Here is a 21,032-nt window from a genome sequence, read left to right as displayed (position 1 = left end):
ATATTAAAACATACCAGTGTTAACTTTTCTATGTGGACAGATGTGTCTTTCTTTTGCTGAACACTTGTCCAACATGAAATGATATTGTCATTAAGAGGCAGACCAGTATCCAAACTCCTTCTTCCACTACCACATCACACACCAGAGATCCAAAGTATCAGACAGCTGAAGAGAGGAACAAGTCAACACATGCACTCACCACAGAGGATGTGCAGAAGGGAGCAGGCTGGCTAAGGCACTCTGCCATGGGAGAAGGAAGGACCCAGGCCATGAGTTCAGTTATGCAGTAGCTTCCCAGGGAGAAACTCATGATCTTTATCCACTGTCCTAGAAACTCTGCCTGCTACAGAGTCAGGGAGCCCTTCCAGCAGCCAGAATTCTCATACAGCACCCCCACCACATAAGCAAACCTCCCAACACTACTGCAAGTGGAGTCAGTTCTTATAAAGGTGGCTTCTTGCCCTGTCCCCAAGTTAATGTGGAAGGTGGGGGCACCTGGTGGTGGTCTCCTCATCAGTTCCCACCCATGGCTGGCCAGACCCTGGGTGAAAACCAGTCAGGAGGGTCTTTCTTGCCTGGTTGTGGCATCATCCATACGCCAACCTTCATTCAGGGCTGGTGGTTCGACCCCAGCACTTCAGTATTGTACCCTACAGTGACCATTACCTGCATGGTCACTTTAATAGGGACAACTATTTTAACAAAGAAGGAAAGAATGGAAACAAGACAAAGAACAGCAGCAAAGAGATGGAGCTAGTAACTTTAGCTTTTTGGTGGCATGAAAACATAACTTGCGAAGCAAAAAATACCCTAATTCTGCATTTTTTTTTCAAAGTAAATCAGAGGGGTTTTGTTTTCATAATTGGTATTAGGCATCATTGAAAGTCTAAGAGAGTAGAGTTGTCCCTCTATACAGATGGCCTTGTAGAATTGTTCAGTGGAGAGCTGGCTATGAAGAGTTGCCCCATTCCGCTTCTGTGGCCATCAATGCCACTATGCCTTTGCCAGTGCTGCTTAGGGAGCTGGGTGCAATGGGAGCTTTGGAAAAGGAAAATCCTTTCCCTTTTGTGTTTTCCATCAAAAGATGCTGACTCCAATCAGAGAAGTCCCACCATTCTCAGAAAGTGCAGACAGCCATTACCCAGCTTGTCTTGTTTCCAAGCTTTATGCCTCACCTGGGCAATTTCTCCTGATCAGAAGACCCAGAATAATCAGCTGCCATCATCATTGATGCTGGGGGGAAGAGCTACAAGGAAAGAAGGAGGCTACTTTCAAAGGAAAGTCTGTGAAGAACTGTGAGCAAAATTATTTTTTAATTATTTTCAAAGTGGTTGTCTGAAAACATTTATTTTAGGGTTATCTTATACATTGTCAGCAAAATGAAAGGAAAACTCAGTCCAAGAATAACTTAGAAATTCAGATAAAAATTCAAAACAAAGCTTCTAAGTATACATTCATAAACAAAAAAACCCATAGTTTTAATCATTACTTGTGCAGCTCTAATCTGGGTGTGGTTCAGTGCATTTGAACTATTCATTCAGTTGTCATGAGATGCAAGTTAAAAGATGCTCTTGAGATCATTCTGACTTGATCCTGCCTGACAGTGTCTAGCCTAAAGCCACTTCCACTAAATACTGTGCCATTCACTGGAACAATTCTCAGATAAAGGCTCCATTGAAACAAGGAAACAATCCACCAATTAACACTCCAAAGAAAACACTCTTGATATAAAAACACTTTTGAGGAAATTCTGGTTCTTTCCTTTACAGCTTGGCGAGTTCATTATCGCCTTCCTTGTCACACCAACAGAATGGGAACGTCCCGCAGCAGGGCTGCAGCCACGGCTTCCACACCGCGTTGTGCCAGGAGAGCTGCTCTGGGACTGGGGTCAGTGTCCTGCGGTGCTCCTCCACGGCTCTGCCAATCTTCCCTACCACAGTGCCAAAGAGGGGCTCGGTCTCAGCCGACAGAGGCTGGGCTTCAGAAGGGTCTCGCGAGAGGTCGAACAGCAGCGGAGGGTCATGGTGGGTCACACCTTCCCCAAAACACGGGCAAATGCCTTTTCCATAGCAAGCCCCAGCCCCAGGTGGATGAAAGACAGGGGTCACGTAATGAGCCTTCCAGATGGCTCCACCTGGCAGGAAAGAAAGAAGGCTTGCGGTGATAGTGGTGTTTATCACAAGGCAATAGAAGAATGAATGTTTTTTCTAGAATTCATTTCTGGTTGCACTTTATCTCTGTGCTTAATGGTTGACATGGTATTGTAATTTAAAGTTAAGTGCCACAGAGTTAAAACAATAATGTAAAATGATCTCTGATGTTTTGAAATGTCTCCAGAATTTTCAGCAAATATCAGTTATTTCTTACTGCATTTTTAATGACGACATGCAAAAAAGATTTGGTGTTTTCATGGCTTGTTGCCTTATTAAGGTAGCAGAAGAACAGACAGAGCTGAGGCAAGGACTGTTCCATGAGACAAAGGAGTTTTTGCTACACAATACAGACCATGCTGCTAAGTTCTTTACCACCTTACAACCCGGAACTACTTGGAAAGCTGCAATCCCAGAAAAAAAAAAATGTGTTCAACAAATGTGCTCTCCCATAGACTCAACCTAATTCTTGAGAAAGAAGTTCTGTACTCACTGTCCTTCTGGTGCCACCGCACAGCATGTAAGTGAATGCCACAGTAGTGAAACAGGAACTCGTGCTCTGAGTGCTCAACTCTTCCTTGCAGTAAAGGCATCAGGTCCCGGCCATCAATAACCCTAGCAGAAAAAAAAGGTGACCATCAGACTGAGGGAAGCTGTGCAGGACTGCAGCCCTTCTGCACACCTCTTGCTGGAACTGGCAACTCTGAATGAGGAAGATGGTTGTAGAAGATTGCAGGTAGATGAATCTCAAATTAAAAGAAGAGGTAACTGAGCTGTGGTCACATTTGTGAGTCTAGAAAATGAGCAGGAGGGAAAAAGAAAATGTCAAACTCTTAAAATATGTTTCCAAACCAGATTTTCCATTGTTTTTGGAGAGAAGAAAGAATAAACACTTGTGTTTGTACCTGTCCTGGGGTAGTACCCCTCCAGCCAGATTAACTACTGTAGGATAAATGTCCATAAGGCTGGTGGGTTCATCAATAACTGTGCCTTCAGGTAACACTCCTGGCCATCTAAATATCCCTGGGACACGGATTCCTCCTTCCCAGCCTCCCATAGCTTTTCCACCTTTTAGAAAAAAGATAAATTTTAATTTTAAAAAAGTTTAATGTAAAGATAAACTTTAGACACATGGTATTGTATTTTCATAAGCTAACGTGACCTTTATGAGCCTTCTTTACATTTACATTTTTACTACTAATCTCCTTCTACTCAGCATCAGTGAAAGTGTGTGCACTATATCAGACCTCTCAAGATGCAACTAATATTTAGTGAGAAGTTACACAGTCTTAATTAAAAATAACTTGTGATCAGTTGCCACATGAGGAAATGACAGTTTGAGAATTCAGGCTTAAAAAGAACACCTGCACAGGCTAGAATTGTCTAAGTTTTTAAATGCCTAATTAGAATGAGACAAATTTGCTTCTCAGTGCTAAAACACTGTTACTCCTTGAGCACACAGTCTTATCTAAGGTTTGGGGGTGTCCTGAGTACTTTGCTAGTTGTTGCTGGCTTGTCATCATCCCTGACAGCTCTTACCTCTGTATATTCCATTCCAGCCACCCAGCTGCCTTTTGCCTTCTTGTCTTTCCAGCCATCCACCATGATCAGAGGCAAAGTAAACTAGTGTAGTATTTTGCAAGCCTTCATTGTCAATAGCATCTAGAACCTGGCCTATAAACACAGGAAGATGTGTGTATTAAAAAGCAAAAGTATCATTTAACTCCACACAAATTTTAGCCTCTGACTTATGAACGTTCATTGGTGCAATTATGTATTTAGGGCTGCTCATCATTTTAAAGAAAAGTTTTTAGGACTAAGATTTGTAGCTGTGATTTCACTGTCTGTAAAAACACAGAAAATTTGTGATGTGCTGTAATCCGTTTATTATCAGTGTTATGACAAAGCAGTGCAAGAACCACAGTCAGAGACCAGTAGCCTCTATTGCAAAGGGCAAAAGTGCTGGATGCTCTAAAAATATGGAAAGCATGATCCAGAGCCCCCCAAAATTACATTCTGCATCAGTGGTGGCCGTCATGAGACATGAGGAAAAAATGTCATCTACCCTTATGTTGTCTAGATCACAATTGATATTTGCATTAAATTAATGAATGGATATCATATGAATTATTAATATGGTTCTTTTTTGGTTAAAAGTCATTCTTGAGTTGTTTCTGATGTTCTTAATTATTGTTGTGGTGTGTGATAGGTAGGCTTGAAAACTAATTATTTCTATAGGTGTACCTGATTCTTATCCTTTTGACAAAAGTGGCTACATTTCATCCACCATGGCTGAGTGATAAATAATTCTCCTTCCCCTCCAAAAAACAGGCTGAAAAATAATAACAGGAGTCTAATTTCTGGGTGCATAACAATTAACATTTACTAACATTTCTGGATTTATGATGGAGCTGAAAACTATTCAGTACTCTGTTGAATACAGCACTCACAAAGAAATTTACAGGAATTCATTTTCTTATCAGTCTTACTGTCTTTTGATGTGTCCTACTAAGAAATAGGTAATGACCATAAGAAGGTGAAATTAACTGATCTTTAACAATCATAGGAAACTAAATTATTCTCACTTATTTAGTAAGAAGAGCAGGAGAGCACCTTGACAAGAGCCAAGGGGACATGGTTCAAACTGGTAAATACTACACCAAAAAACCTGAGTGAGCAGAAGGACTCCTTTGGTCTAGGACTAGAGAAAATAAAAAGCCAACACTAGAAGCCAACAATGCTCATACAAGATTGACAGCCGTTCAGAAAAAGCTTTGGACTTTTTCCTTCTTGTTTTTAATTCTCTTCCTTGTTCTTTTAATAACAACCTCATTCTTATTATATGTTCAGACTTAGGTATTAGGCAGTTTGAAACATTTTTATTTGCTGTGGTGACTTACCCACCATCCAGTCCATCTCCTCTACATTGTCTCCATATAAGCCATGGCTGCTCCTCCCAAGAAACTCCTTTGTGGTGAGGAGAGGGGTGTGGGAGTGTAAAAAGGAAAGAAAGAGGAGGAATGGCTTCTGCTTATTTCTGAAAAAAATAGAAATCAACACACTGTTATTAGGAAGGAAGTTTCTCAATACATACAGAGGTCAGTTTAATGGAAAATTCTATTGTGGTTTGCATATATACGTATTTCAGCAATCACTTCAGAGACATCTTACTTTGTAAGTTATTAAAACCTACTGATTAGGATCTGTCTGATAAAATAATGTTTGGCCTATCTAAAAAGAGCCTCTTCTTTCACTGAATCATAGAAGAGTTCTATACTGAAGCTCCACTTTCTGCCACTGGAAACTACCACGGTGCTACTGAAACGAAGGCAGCAGGTTCATCTCCTGCCAGCAGAGCCCATGTATCGGTCTGTACAGTAAGGCTGCATCACAGCTCTGCTTCTCCTTCCTTGGCCCAAAACCACATTTCTGCCATCAGCTGCTATCCCTCAAAGCTGCAATATTGGTCGCATTGATAGAAATACGTATTTCCTCAATATAGCCTAGAAGTATTCAATCCAACCCATGGAAATCTGGAAATGTAGTCAGTTTTAGTGAAGCTGGCAATAACAGACATACTTAAGCAGCAGCTTGTTTGTTTGTTTGTTTATCAGTATGATATAATTATTAATATTATTAATAGTAGGTAGAATAGTACTTGTAATCCTATATAATATCGTAAAAATTATAAAAGCTTAACATGAGAAAGTGCCATTTAAATGTTGCAAGACATGCAAGAAGAACCAGAAAAGTTGTGATCAAAGGAAAGATACTTTACCTTTCAATAAATGAAATGGACTCTCTCAAGATGAGGGACGTAGTCCTGTCTGTCACCATTGGCTGTTCAGTAACTTCATGGTTTCTCATCATAATGCAGTTCCAGTATCGTACAAACCCATAACTTGAGAACCAGGATATGAAGAACAGGAGGCTAAACCCAGCAAGGCAGGTCAGCATCTTCCAGTGGATGGAAATCAAGCCGGTCAGCCTTCCCAAGGCAGCAGTGAGTGTAACCAGGCCAATCATCTGAGTGGAAAGCCAGAGTTTCCTTCTAAAGGCTCTGTCCATCTCTGGTGTTTCTGTTGGTTGGCAGTCACTTATTAGTGTAAAAGGCATCCCATAAAAATAGTCAAACCCGTGGTTTAAAGGGTGATGACAATGGTCGTTGCGGGATTCACAGTTAACACCTTGATGCCACTTCCCTGAAAATACAGATTATTAAAATGTGAAGAGATCATATTTTAAAACAGGCTTTTCCTCATACAAAACATTTCTTGAAAAAGGGTTGATTTTTTTTCACTACTTGTGGTAACTTCTTCATCCTACACATGTATGACAAGTATGTAGTGATACTGTGGGATATCTCTTACGATGGATGAAAATAAACCTCTACAAATTACAAATTTCCAACAAAATTATTGGTGATCTGTACAAGATATTCATGCTCTGTGGCTTTTATCAAATGCAAAAACCTGGATTATGAAAGGAACTATTCAAACAGACTGGTTAGGCGCTTGCACAGAGATGTAACAAGTTGGCTCATTTGGCTCAAAGACCGTGGCTTTATGACTATCTGAATCAAGCTGCCAAAATCTACCTCTCATCAGACAGATGCAGCTCAACTGCAGTTTGTGATTTCTGCTGTAATGCAGACCTCGGATACAAGATCTATAGATCAAAAGGAACATTTAGAATTTTACTTGAAAACTGATTCTTACTGTGGAGTGAAGAACTGTGCACTTAGGGAAGAATATCATCCTAAAGAAATGGTTTACTGTGTTACCAACACATATATTAGCAGCCACCTGCGAGTAAGTATCAGTAGAACTGCTGTGCATTACAACAGGAGGAAAAAGTGATTCAAAGAAAACAATTGCTTCTTTTTGGATACAAATATAAAGTGAAAGTTCTATTCTAGGTGGATAAATTGCTTTCAGCTAAAATCTCAACTTAATTTACCTCTTGACATATTTAAAACCAGCTATAGAATGAAACGGGTTTGTAATCAATACATAGGTGCATGGGTCATAAATACAGGTGCAGCTGAAGTATCCTTGCACTTCAGTTGCACTCCAACATCTAAATCTCCATCTGAGGGTGATAAAGACTTCTGACATGGTACAAAAGAATCAAATCTCCAGAAAATAAACTAAGTGTATAATGAAGATAAATTAATCTTTGAGGGCATATGTTATACAACATTGACTTTCTGACTACAAAAAATCTGCAAAGCATTACCCAACAAAAAGTCTCATTATCACATCAAGCTGCAGGTAATTAATAGGAACCTTTGCAATTAAGCTGGTTGTGCTCAGAGCAAAACAATCACAAACCATTCAGGTGAGACTATTTAATGCTCATTCATCTGTGGTGATGTGGGTAGATGTTGTGTAAGGTTTTTTGCTTCATGATTTGAATGCAAAGTTGTTCTTATGCTGTGATTTTTTTGTTTTGTTTTGTTTTGTTTTTTTTGTGCATGTGTCACTTCCCAACAGTGCATTCCATCATCCTCTATGGTGCAATTAATCAAAATTTCTCAATCCAATTAAACTAAGTAATGCTCTTGTTGTCCCTCGTGTGATTTTAGCTGAGTTGCCTGCTGGGAAAATGCCAGCTTGTTTTGCTATCTAGCTTCTAGGGGGTATGAAGCACAACCTCCCTGCAGGGCAATTCTTTTGCAAAGTGGAGACAAATCTGATTGCTTTGTCAGTGGTTACATGCTGAAACCAAGCTGAAGCATGCAGCTAATAGACACGGTGTTTTTTATGAGCTGATTAAAACAACGAAAATAATATCACTAAAAAAGTAACAGGAGAAGGAGATTCAGAAATACAGAACTTAAAATGCTTGGAGGGTTTCATTTAGTATTGTCCTGTATGGTTTAGATTTATTCTGCTGAATGAATAGAAATCTATTCTTTCAGACATTTTTATTAGTAAATTCAGTTGATTTGTGCAGCTGATATTTTTATGTTTCAGACAGATTTTGGATATTCACATTTAGATGCTCAGATGAGATAGGGCAAGCAGCTGAAAACTCAGCTCAGGAACATTTGTGGTTTATCAGTCTGTGGAACTATGTGGCATATCTAAGATAAATAATTATTTGAAAATGGATCATGATCAAAAGTTACAACTGTATTAAAAAACCTCCTCATTTAAAATATAAAGTAAAATGGAATTAATATAGATACTGGAGGAGGTAATGTTTTGTGGGCTGTACTGAAATCTTGGTGAGCTTTAGTGGCATGCTGTGATTAATGAAAAAAGAATAGCTTTGTTTCTGTTTTTGAAAGGCCAAATCCCATGATACTCTGAACTGGCTAAGTAAGTAGCAGTTGTTCCTTTTTGTTGTGAATCTGCTCTGAGCTGTGTAAAGCATTGTTATATAAATGGCACTCATATTTTTGTGTTTTTGTGAAATAGCATTGGAATAATTATCATATACCTGGTAGAAGAGTATTCAAGAAATACATATTTTCCATTAGATATTTTAACAACCACAGCTATGCTTGAAAGCAGGTTAAGAGTACAGATTTTTCTCAGTATCAGATGTCTGTTATTTTAAGAGTTTTGTTTTGGTCAGGATTTCTTCTTACAAGATATTCTCAAATCAAGAAATAAAAATATTAAAACTGAGATAGAAGAGTTGCTGAATAAAAATACAGTTTGAGTGAGATGTGCAGCTGAAACACATTCTAGGCCATCTTCAGGAGTGTCCCCATACCTATCAGTCCTGTGCTGTAGCCTTGCTGCTGCAGTATTTTGGCAAAAGTGGTTTCATTTGGAGGAAGCCCTCCTGAGCCGCCATTCCAAAAAATAACACGGTAATTGTTGATAGCATCCATCCCTAAAAAATACAGTCATAAACAACCTTAGTAAATATAACTGGTAGAGTACTTTTCTCATGCATGCTTTCTTGTTTCCTGGTTTCATTGATGTTACAGTGTTAAACTTTTATTCTAATGCTGTTTGTTTGGTGAAGTGACTCTAGGACTCTGAGCAAGATTAAGAAAGAGTTAAGTTGCTCCATTATATAATACCTATTCTTTGTATGTCATTTAAAAAAAAATATTTTATTTGGAATGGCACAGCTGTATGGGTGTATAGCTTTTATATGTCACAGTGGCATCCAGGCTGTATGAGGTGCACTTACTCAATGTGACTGTGCAGGTAGGGAAGAGGACAGGGAGTCCAGCCTGCTGGCAGCCTCAGACTCCAGCTCACATAAGGCTGCCTGGAAACTCAGGTTTTCCCTGCACAGTGACATGGCTGATACCCAACATCTGAAACCCACAGAGAAGCTATCTAGTACTGCAGTCTTCTCCTCACTTGCAGGTTTACGCCCTGTTATTTAGCATTATTTCTGGCATAACCCCATCGTACAACATTGTATGAAGTACATTCTGCCATGGAAGCACTGGATGTCTCTGGCCCTGCTGGTATATTGAAAGGGAGTCTGTACAAGCTCATGTGAGTTTTCAAGCTATCTGTCTCAGTGGGAGCCGACATGATAAAAGTAGGATGACATGTCAGCCTTAAAATGCCAGAAGGCTCCAAAGATCATTTGCAATTGAACAAGCATAAGAGAGTTGCAGTTAGACACATGTAAAGTTATTTGTTCCTCCTCTCAGGGATGGGGTTTGACAGGATGGCATTTTTTCTTCAAAACAGAACTGGGAAAAATAATATAGCTGTCAAAGTGTTATTTCATAGGGTGGATAAATTCTGTCACCTAGGTAACAAAGCTTTCCAGTAAATGACTCATTCTGCACCTTGACTGGAGGGACTGGACACACATCTGCATAGATCTACTCTGCTCCCTGCAGGGCTGAGCTCTTTCTAGTATCTGATGAGGAGTCACCCATGACAGAAATTAATGTAACTAGTGCTTTAGAAATGTGTTGTTATTATTACTCATGTTCTGTGTAAAGATCTTTTTGAATGTAACAGTTGGTACTAACTCCATTCTGGCTGCAGTCTGTTCAACAGAGCACCAAAAGTTAACCAAAGTTGTGAGCTGCAGGGGCAGCAAGCTGCCCTGCAGAGCTGGTTCTCCTCTGATATGCTTCCCCCCAGGTCAGTTTATTGTAGCCCATAAATATAGATGCTACCTTGAGGTTACTAGGCCTAGCTGGTGTGTCTTCATGTGTCCCAGTGATGGATGACATGTCTGTGGCACCCTTTCTATTTACACATCCTCGTTTCATTTGTGGCCATTGTATGGCAGCGTTCCCTTCAGCAATAAAGCAATGCTTAAAGGCTGCTTGGTTTAGCAAGGCAAACCTGATCGGAGGGGGTATCTGCCAGTGAGGAAAGCTGCTCTGCTGGGGGTGCACAGTGGAGCTGCAGCAATGTGTTGGGTCAGTCTCACTCCTTCCTTTGCCAGGCGGTCAATATTTGGGGTCCTAAAAATGCAACCGATGCTGTCAGACACCACTCAGAGAGTCTTCAAGAGAATGGGGATTAGGGATAATACACTTATCTTTATTATATCTTATTATATCTTATCTTTATTTTGGGAATTTTCTTCTATTTGAAGATGGCCAGGAAATTTTTTTTTTTTTTAAATTCTCTTAAGTGATGGGGAACTACTTTTTTTTTCTTTCTTTCTTCATTAACAGCTGCTATCTGGAAAGATTTCAAGCTAATCATTCCTTCTCCTTTCTCTATGCAGAGCCCCATCAGATACCTGTGATCATCAGCTACCTATCAGAAACTTGCTGGCTGGTGCCAATCAGCATGAGACACTGAGAACTTTGCTGGTTGAAGGCAGTGGTCATACCAAATTTGGCTTTGTTCAAAGAAGTGACAAGCTGGTAGGAAGCCATCAGGAAATACCATGCCATGAGTTTTGAAGAGAAAGCAAATTCTATGTCCTTGGGTCTGAAAAGAGAAGTATTTCCTAGTGACATTGCTTGTTGCAGTGATTTATACTGTTTTTTGATGTGAGACTGGGAAAGAATGGCAAAACAGGGTTAAATGAGATAAGGAAGCCCTGTATGTTGAAAGAGGGGACAACATTTCTATCTTTGGCTATGTGCAAGAGCTTAGCTGCTTCTCAGTGCCAGGCCCCTAAGGAATACACAAGAAGAGTTGACCTATTGCCATAAGTAATGTAAGATTGCAGTCTTACATTAAAACCCACACCAGCTCTGTTAATTGTTGTGCTCAGTTCCCTTACCTGATAGTGTCATTCCCATAACAACCAACATCCCCTATGCCCAGATCATCAGCCATCAGCAGGACAACGTTTGGCTGTGGGATGGTGGAAAGGTGAGTAAGAGGGAGCTGTAGCAGCAGGGCAGAAATCAAGGGTGTGACCAGAGGTGTCCTGAAACACAAGAAGAGAAGCCAATGACCTGGCCATTCATCACTCCCACTGCATGTGGCTGAAGACCCTCCTGCATGAGCTTGGCTGCAGACCAGACCACTCTGCCCAAATGTAAAGAGTGTGTTAAATTTTGATCATCGACCCAAACAGATATCACAAAAAGGAAAACATCATGACCATAACTTTAAAATCTCCTTTTCTGGCTGTTTCCAAGCTTCCTATGAGCAGTCTCACTTGGGAATTTAAATGACAGATGATGTAGAGGTGATTTTGCTTTAGTGGCTTAGGATTTTTTTTGGAAGTTGATCCGGGAAACTGAGAATGTGATCAAGTTCCTCTGACATTCTTCTCACCCAGACTGGGACCTTTGTGTTGTGAAAAAGTTAAGAACAAGAAAAACAAAGAAATAAACAAAATAACATTGTGAGCATACTTGCTCGGTAAGCCACACTACTATTTTATAATACAGTATTTTGTCATTACTAAACTTCACTCACTTCAGATCTAAGTATGATATAACAATAATTAATTAACATTTTTTCTTACCAATAAGATGTTAGTTGCCAAATCATTTTTGCATTTGGAGGTGTTCAGATCCTGCATAATCGAGGGAGAGAGCCGTGTCGTGTTTGCACCTTCCTAGTAGTTATTGCAATAAAAATAGATAAGACTTAATCAAAGTTTGACAACATTCTCTGTTTTATTTACTTCAGGGTACCTCAGATCAGACCCTAAATGAAGAAGAGTAAAGACATTAATGTTATTTTTATTGTTGGCAATTCTTAGAGGAATTTTTTTCTTTTTCTGTAGAGAAGTTTTTCTTAAAATAGCAAAATAATTCTCTTTTGTTACAGGACTCAGCTGTATGAAAAATACTTACTGTTCAGAAAGGAAGAGAAGAGCTTTTTAAAATCCAGTCCTCAACAGAATTTATTTTTCTGAAATCACAAGAGAGTAGCAGCCTGCTGTGTCTTCACATAATGTGCCAAGTTTCCTTTCAGGCTTGCAAGAGTTATCTTTAGTTGTAGAAATGATAGGACAAGGGGTAATGGGTGCAAATTGGAGCATAGGAGGTTCAAGGTGAATATCAGGAAAAATTTTTTTACTGTGAGGGTGACGGAGCACTGGAACAGGCTGCCCAGAGAGGTTGTGGAGTCTCCTTCACTGGAGACATTCAAAACCCGCCTGGACGCCTTCCTGTGTGATGTACTCTAGGTGGTCCTGCTCTGGCAGGGGGGGTGGACTAGATGATCTTTCGAGGTCCCTTCCAACCCCTATAATTCTATGATTCTATGATTCTATGAAATTCTAGTTATTCTCTTCCAACAATGACATTTTCTTAGAAGACATTGAATTTGTGACCTCCTGTTTGACTCTGAGCTGAGCCTTTCCCTTCCTTGTATGTATCAGATTTTGGGGTATGATGTTCTTCTCCCCCAACTCTGCACAGCTCTCTGCAAAGGTTCCTCTGTGACTTTCTATTTCACTGCCAGGACAAGACAAACTGTTTCAAGGCTATGAAGGAAGGGCCAAATCACCTTGGTTCAAAGGCTTTAAAATAGACTCCTTTCAAGTTTATCCCATGTGTGGTTGAACTATCCCAAGCATCTCAATTTTATAAATTATGTTGGTTTCACATTTTATTTTCCAGAAATTGTAGTATTTAGCAGCTTAATTAATATCCATACTTCTTACATTTTATTCATCAACTCTACAAACCTCAATGGGATAATTTATATTTCTATGCTTAGAAAACTGGCATCCAAACAGCTCTGCACATTTATTTACAAGCACCAATGCTGATGCAGCATCACTGTCTGCAGACATTGGGTTTCTTGTGTTTGGATTTGTGCCTTTGCTGAACCCTAAATAGCTATAGGAAAGATACTGGAGGACACCTTTTACATCTTTTACATATAGATATTGTGTGCCTCCAAAACGAAATAAAAGGGAGTTGGAAACAAAAAGATTTAATTGTGAAATTAATTGTCACTTCACAGTAAAGATGCTGTGCTTCAAAGCACAGCCTGGAGCTCAAGGCTGAGGTTTCTCAGAAGCTGCCTGTAAACCAGCAGGTAATGCAGAGAAAACAGTTCCTGCACTGAGTGAAGTTATCCCTGTCGAGCCATCTCCTCAGTGGAAGGCGACGGGAGCCCATCCAGAGAAACCTTAGCAGCTCGGGTGGGAGGGGGAGGGACAGTGAAAGCAGCTTGCCGTGTTCCTCCCCTTTCTGAGAAGTGAGGGGGGGCCCCCAGGTTCCTGCGCAGCAGTTGTAGCTCCTTGGTCAGCCCCCCCCAGCTGGGGCAGCAGCAAGCACCTGCCTGATCCAGCAGTTCGGAGGATGCCTTTCAGGGAACCTCTCTGGCACCACTTCAGCTAAAGTGGCACTTAACCCATGCTGCAAGCAAACTGTCCACTTTGCTATCTGAATTGAATTCACCTTAGAGCAAAACTATTTCCTCCCTCTTCCATTATTTAACCCCCCTAGACTAACTTAGATTTTATTTCTTTCTTCATTCATTTTAATAATCCAGGAAGGTACAGCTTCCATAGCTTTCATATTTTACTGTTTTCTTTTACTGACTGAACTGTTGTAATCTGTCTTTTCTATCAAAATATTCCCAAGACACTGAAATCCCAATTCAAGCCAGTTTGTGTAAGAGAAAATATTAATACATTTCTTAGATTCCCTCAGATACACTTTTTCACAAGGACAGTACCTATTTGTGATATCACTTGAGCAACACTCAGTGAAAGGTCTTACAAGTAATTGCACTCAGTTTGGTACTGTTCAGTCTGTGAAAATACCTTCTAAAAATTCCTTTTTTTTAGGTGATATAGATGCAATAAAACCCAGACTCATGATAGCAAGCTGCCTGCAGCTCTTACTTTATACATGAATTTCTATGAGAATAATGTTGTAAAGGGACATGCCTCTTAAAAACATTGAGATATTTTTATCAACAGAAGAAAAAAAAAATCCCAAATGCCCAAATTTTCCTGTGCATTTCCCAACATAGTAAGGGAGGAATACGGTACCTGGTCAAGTTATGCTCAAAGCAGGCAGCTGGTAGACTGAAGCTTGTGCTTATTTTCAGCTGACTTAAAACCGTTCCAAATTTTTCAGCACGAGTACTGCTGCCACAGCACAGCATCTAACATCTGTTTCTGAAAGCAGTCCTTAAATCTGCCCTAGCTGCTCATGCGCACGCCACCGCAGGAAAGCTGTGTTGTGTCAGAGCCTGCAAGGGACTGGATGGTCTAACTTACCCCAGAGCCCTTAGGCTGCACGTCCCACAGCTGTTTGCACAACAGTGACATTCATACACGAGTGAGGGTGGGGCTGGGGAACACCACAGATGTAGCTAAAATGCCTCCTGCCCAAGCAGTGGTTTTTCCAGGGAAGGGAAGGACCTCCTTCAAGCCTGAGACGCTCCCTCTCCTGAGAGGCACTGTAGGCAGCAGTTCCCCGTAAACCTCTCCTTGTTTACACCAAAGAAAACAGAAAATTGCTGTACTTACGAAGCAGCAAGTCTTTGTAGAAACAGGATTTGGGCAAATATCTTCACTTTATGGCGACCCCGAGTGCCTGCAGCAATGATAAGGTCATCCCTGCACAGGCAGTGAGAAACAGTTCCAGGGCGTGGGGAGGAAATGCCGGCAGGAGACCTGAATTTTCTTTTTTCAGAAAATGAGTCACTGGGCTTCACTTCTGTGCTGCCTGTTCCCTAGTCATCTCTCAAAAGGACAAATTAAAGTTACATGCTGGCTAAAGGTTGCTTTCTTTTTGAGATCTGTTGTACTAAGTGTTTTGGGACTGCATGAGATGCTATCAAACAGTGATCTTGCTTTACTCACAAAGATTTCTCTATGTTCTTGTCTCTTAAAAGAGAAGGGAGACATTGTTACAGGCTGGTCTTCACCAAGAGCAGTGCTCGGGTTGGTTTGCTAGTGGAGCACCTCTGAGGCAAGTAATGGCACCATAGCTGGTCTGTCCTCCCCTGGTCTCTCCCACCCCAACATTTCCATGCTGGAGTGGTTACAGGTAACACACACAGGAGACATCTGGTTTTCCTTCTCTCATTGCCTGCTTCCTTATCCTCACCATGTTCTGGCATCTGTGTCTTTGGAGTCCAGATTCCCCTTCACTTTAGCCCTTCAGGAGTCCTTAATGTATATACAGTTTCGTGTTGTCTGCTGCCCTCTTCTGTTCTACATTTTCTAAGAAGAAAGCACCTTCTGAGGTGCTGGGTTTTTCTGTCCAGGTTGCAATTGAGAGCCCCCTTGCAGCTGGAGTCTCCACCACAGCTCTCCTATTCAACTCGTGGCTTTTCTTTTCTTTTCTTTTTTTTTTTCCTCCGGGGTTTCTGGCAAATTCTATAGTATTTGTAAGGGAGAACCACAAACTATAGCTGCTATGTTATTTACTAAATTTAGAGTGTAGCAGAAAATTGACTGCATGTCTACAGTTACACTGCAGGAACACGTCTCTGTTGTTTTGAATGTAGCCTTCTTGTAACACAGAGACACTGACCAGGTCACTGTGGCAGGTAGCACCCTTTCAAATCTGGCTGCTGGGAATTACTGCCTGGGCACAGCCATGCTGTAAGGAAGATAAAGGAGGGAGGGTTGTGCTTGTGCTCTAAAGACTTTCACAGTGAAAACTTGTGCTTATTTTGGCATTTGATCTTTGCAGCAGGTAAAGGTGAGTGTGCTCTCCCTTAGTGCTGCTTAAAGACAGCATTTGTAAAAGGCCTAGGCAGAGCTAATTCTGTTCCCAGCCACTGCACTCTCTCGACCTATTTTCTTTTTCTGGTTTTCAAATAAAGGGGAAATCTGTATTTGTTCAGATTGTGGAATGAGTGTGGAATTTTTCAGAAGCCTTGCATACTCTTGTCTTTGCCCTCATTTTCCTTAAACTGGCTATTGAAGGAAGTAGCACTCACTGACACTGTTAAAGTACTTTAACATCTTAAGAGGTGAAGGCCTGAGTTAGCCATGGGTTGATACTGGGATGTGATGATTAACAGGCTCCCTCTAGCGACCACGTTATTTTTGAAAACTTACATTCAGAGAACGTGATTCACACTCTACCTTCCTAAAGGTCACCGCACAAGGATGTGAAATGTTGTTACTTCTTTGAACTCTGATTTACACTGGGTCTCCGAGGCCTGAATGCCCCCGAGCAGGGGCAGAGCCTTACCTGTTGTCCTGGAGCATATACTCCAGGTGTGTGACACCGGGAAGGATCCTGCTTTGTACGTTCCAGGAAGTGGGGGTGAGTGGGAACATCGCTTCAAAAGTGCACTCCTGCTGTGAGGTAAACAGCAATTCAGCTGCCTCAATTCCTGCCTAGGGCGGCTGCTCACAAGTCTCAGAGAACGATTCAGATTACTTACACACTATCTAACCTCTAAAGGAAACCTAAAAATCAGTGTGTGTCTCTATTTTTTAAAAACAATTTGCTATGCTGCCTGAGGGGTAGGACTAGATGAACTTTTGAGGTCCCTTCCAGCTCAAAGCATTCTATGATTCTAAGCATAACAGCCTGCACTGGCCAGTATAAATGGTAGGGGCCAGAAACCTGCATGTGAGCATGATCTAACTCCATCAGAGTGGGATGGGAACTTAGTTTAAAAATGGAAACCTTTTTTTCTGGGTCTTGCTCCCCTGATTTTTCGTGGATTTTTTTTTTCTTTTTTTTAAATTAAAATCCATGAATAAGGTGTATAAACAGAACTTATGACAGGAACCATGGCTATGGATTTCCCTTTCAGGAATCCTACCTTTTACAAGAGAGACAGAAGTTGTTTTTCTTCAGATTGGCTTGTAACTTGTTGTAAGGTAGTTAAAAGCAAAAAAGGCTGCTCTGTCCAGCTTGAGAAAAACTATTATAGCTCTTAAATAGAAAAGAAATAGTATTCCCCTTGTGCTTGCCTGCATAAGAGGATGCTTAATTCAGATTCCCAAGATTCTTCTGCTGGATTTATTCTCACAGGAAAGAAGAACAAAATAGATTTAGAACAGTTTTTAGGCAGTGGAGGTTGCTAGACTGAACTTTACACCAAAAATACTAAAAACTAAACCAAGAACGTTTTGTAAGTGTTATGATCAATACAGAGTGGAGAGATTTGAAAAAAATAAAAACAAACAAACAAACAAAAAAAACCCCAAAGGAAAACCAAACCAAACTCAACCCATGCATCTTTTTCTGACAAGCTATAAAATACACAAAACAGATTTTTATTTTGATAGCTGGTGGAAGCAAGGCACATAGCTAGCATGTTCTTAAATCCCCTGCCCTTTAAATGTGCTTAAATCTGTAAAAGGCTGGGATAAATCACAATATTGCCTGAGGATCTGAAGTTATTACCTGATCCTATGTTCTGCTGCTTTATGAATTTTCCATCAATGCAGCTGTTCTTGCAGAAACCAAGAGCTATAGTCTCAGTGGGGTGCTATTCCAACTACAGGGCATGGTTAAAAGTCCACAGTATTTTGTTTTAGACTGTTTGCTGATGCTGAGACTAAATACATTCACATAGGCAGAGACTATCTAGAAATATTACCATGAGGATTTGGCAAAATATTTTTACCAGCATGATAATTTATAAGATAAAATAGTGAAAAACAACAAACTGCCAACGTTACTAAAAAAAAACTAGATAAGGCACTCAGAGTGTGTCAGAGGTTTTAAATGTTTTTATAAACTTGAGTAGTATGAAGTCAAGAGTGCCTTTGTGCTAATATATTTTATAAAAGATTTTAAAGAGAAAGTATAGGAGGCTTTAGCTTTTGTTGGTTATTAATTAAAAATTAACAATAATGGGTATTAATAATGGGCCATTATATAAAATTCTAGTAAAATAAACAGCCTAACAACTTTGAGTATTTCATATTCAGGTCAATTTTTCTGTCTGCTGGAAAATGATTACTTAAATTCATGATAGAGAAAACCTGTAATTCAGCATCCACAGAGGTATAGAATCTTAAAAGTTAAAAAGCTCTTCAGAATGGGAGCCATGCCATAGGGCAAGTATTGCATATAGATTCCATATGACTTGCAAGTGACAGAAAACACTGGTGTTTGTCTGCAAAAAGACCCAATGGCACTACTGAAAAAACAACAGAGAGAAAAAAAAGAGAACAGTAACCTGGTATTGCAGAGCATAAAAAATAGCTCTTGTTAAATCAAAGTCCTTTTAAATAGTATTTTTGTCTTGCAAACTTGGAGAAGAGCATTGTCTTTTAGAACAGAGGATTTATTTCAGAGTAGATGCTCTTGCCTGTTTCCAGTCACAAGTCACATAAATCATCCACTGCAGTTCCAGGAGCTGAGCACCTGAATGGCTCCAGCACTGCAGAAAGGATGAACTGCAGGTTCATCACTGGAGTATTGTCTGTACTCATAGGGAATGCAACTTTGCTTCCGAAATTGATGGTGGGAACATTCCTAATGAAGCCACAAAGAAACAGCTTTGCTGTGATGGTCTGCATGGAACAAAAACATGGATTAGGAGGCCTGAAATGTTTTTATAGTGGTAGTGTTCTTAAGCCAAGGTTGTACTAGAGACTTCTGCTGGCATAGTTCTGTTGGCCGAGGGTGTGAAATGCATTTTTGCCAGTGTATTGTGGGAAAGAAATGGCTAAAACAAACTAAAATGCTAGAAGGTGATTTTTTTTTTTTTTTTTTTTGGTACAAAATGCTTTCTCAGCAGAACAGACTGGCTGATACTATATTCCACTGGGCCATTTAAGTGTTCTGAAAATAGATGTGGTCTTATGCTTTTCACTCATCAATGTGCTGTATCTTCTTCTAACATCTTATTCCAACATCTGTACACTTTGGGAGAGGTGAGTAGACAAACATATCAAAATACTCCTGGAATTTTTGGTTGCACCTTACATGCTGTGCTCTAGAATCCAAATACTATAGCATCTGTAGCCTTATAGAAATGCAGGGAACTACATTTCACTCACTCTATGCCAATTAGTTATAAATTTAATTCCTTTTCCCCCGTGTGTACTTTTTATTTTAATATGTCTGACTTTCCTACCCATTCCCTCCCTCTTGGCTTTTTGTGGTTAGTAACTAAGTACTATTTCCCCCTCCCCCCACATTTAAGGGCCAGTGAATTAAATTCTACTGCTAGTGTAACTTGGGAAAGGTCACCACTACAAAATATACCCACAAATGTAATGAGAATGTTTTATCTTTTGCTCCTTTTATATGTTATCTGTAATGTCATTGAAATTGTGAACTCTCTTTCATTTCTTTGTTACAGAAGTTTAAGTAGTGACTTTACAACTGGTATTGTATTAAGCAGATTTCCAGAAGCAGAACTAGAATTCCTTTCTTTTATTTTTAAAATGAACAAGTATCAAATTGGAAAAATACTTCTACAGAAAAAGAGTAAAATTCCCTTGTATGTTATATGCCACATATTTACTAACTATAGCACCCATTTAAAAGTCTCTTTGTTTTTAGTTTTATCCTAGAATTTACCAGCTTGGGTTTATCAATGAAGTGGATCAGATTTCCCACAAACTGCAGACTTCCTTCCTTCCCATATTGTGTTACAGGCACTGGCCAGTTTCAAAATTTTACACAAACCAAGAGCTTCCCCTGTAGTTTTATGACTTAACAGGTCTCCAACCATAATGGCTCAGCAGTACCAGGTACTTTATTTCTGCTACACTGCCAAAGTCAACATTTGTCTCCATGGCCTTTCCTAGCTTTTGATCACAAGCAATATGGGCTATATCTACCTACAGGTTTACCAAGTACTCAGAGAGGCTGCAGACTCTTCATTCATTACCACATTTCTTTCCCCTGCAAACCTGTTTCCCTCCTGCCCCACTGCAGCCCCAGAGCACACCCTGGCCAAAGCCCCCTTGTTTCAGAGTCTTTACTAATCCTAAATGTTCACTTGACTGCAGAACACCTGGAGATTCATGTGCTCCCTGAGCAGAGCCTTGGCTTTTCTCCAGCTCTGTCTTCCTACACATACTCCTGTGTGGGGACACCCTTTGGTGTTCCAAGAGCCTTGGCTTCCTGCTCAGCTGCTGTGCAAACGTTCCCTAAAATGTCTGGGTCCTGATGCCACTGTGTCTCCTGACGTGGGCTTCTGTCTCTGCCAGCGCTGGACTTCTGCTACATCTCTGTTTTCTCTCTCTGCCTTCATCCATTCTCTTCTAGTCTGGGTAAGAAAGAAGAGAAATGTTCTGGGGTTTGAAGCTCAACTTTTGTTAGATAGACCTAAAAATACTGGAAATGTTGCTCTGACTTCAGCAGACCAAACTCTGATGTCTGGAGTCTGCCCAGAAGGTTGCCCTCGTTGATGGGAGAGAGATGGGGTTTTGAGTGACACAACTACTCACTTCTGTCCTTTACAGACTTTGCATATAGGGAAATGACATCTTAGCAACTCTAAATTGATTTATATTTCTTATGCACTTAGGAGAGGAAATTATTTTTCGCATATATTTCATTGTGATCCGTATGTGTATACATAGGATGTGTAACTATCTATGCATGCAAGAAAATTT

At 40.2% G+C, this 21,032-nt stretch overlaps 1 protein-coding gene across 1 annotated transcript; it reads right to left on the bottom strand.

Moving 5' to 3' along the window:
- Positions 1 to 1,741: 1,741 nt before the first annotated feature.
- Positions 1,742 to 14,602, bottom strand: LOC103774217 (arylsulfatase D-like). Its single transcript, XM_008941606.1, has 11 exons — positions 14,523 to 14,602; positions 12,030 to 12,080; positions 11,334 to 11,483; positions 10,436 to 10,557; positions 8,877 to 8,999; positions 5,929 to 6,352; positions 5,051 to 5,187; positions 3,690 to 3,824; positions 3,056 to 3,218; positions 2,644 to 2,765; positions 1,742 to 2,134 (listed from the first exon to the last, which is right to left on the bottom strand). Exons 2-11 carry the CDS (start codon positions 12,053 to 12,055, stop codon positions 1,764 to 1,766), a joined length of 1,773 nt encoding a protein of 590 aa, XP_008939854.1. The 5' UTR covers positions 12,056 to 12,080; positions 14,523 to 14,602; the 3' UTR covers positions 1,742 to 1,763.
- Between the last annotated feature and the right edge of the window lie 6,430 nt (positions 14,603 to 21,032).

This window comes from Merops nubicus, unplaced genomic scaffold (genome assembly GCF_000691845.1).
Source record: "Merops nubicus isolate BGI_N331 unplaced genomic scaffold, ASM69184v1 scaffold1756, whole genome shotgun sequence".
Lineage (NCBI taxonomy): Eukaryota > Metazoa > Chordata > Aves > Coraciiformes > Meropidae > Merops > Merops nubicus.
The sequence above is the reverse complement of the archived record's forward strand: the minus strand, read 5'-3'. Positions and strand labels throughout refer to the sequence as shown.

Excerpts from the sequence above, each read along its gene's own strand:
- LOC103774217 (XM_008941606.1), bottom strand. The coding sequence starts at position 12,055 with ATGATTTGGCAACTAACATCTTATTG. Across the intron at positions 9,000-10,435 it reads CAGATACCCCCTCCGATCAG|GGATGGATGCTATCAACAAT; the intron begins GTTTGCCTTGCT and ends TGTATTTTTTAG. Across the intron at positions 3,825-5,050 it reads GGAGATGGACTGGATGGTGG|GCCAGGTTCTAGATGCTATT; the intron begins GTAAGTCACCAC and ends CTGTGTTTATAG.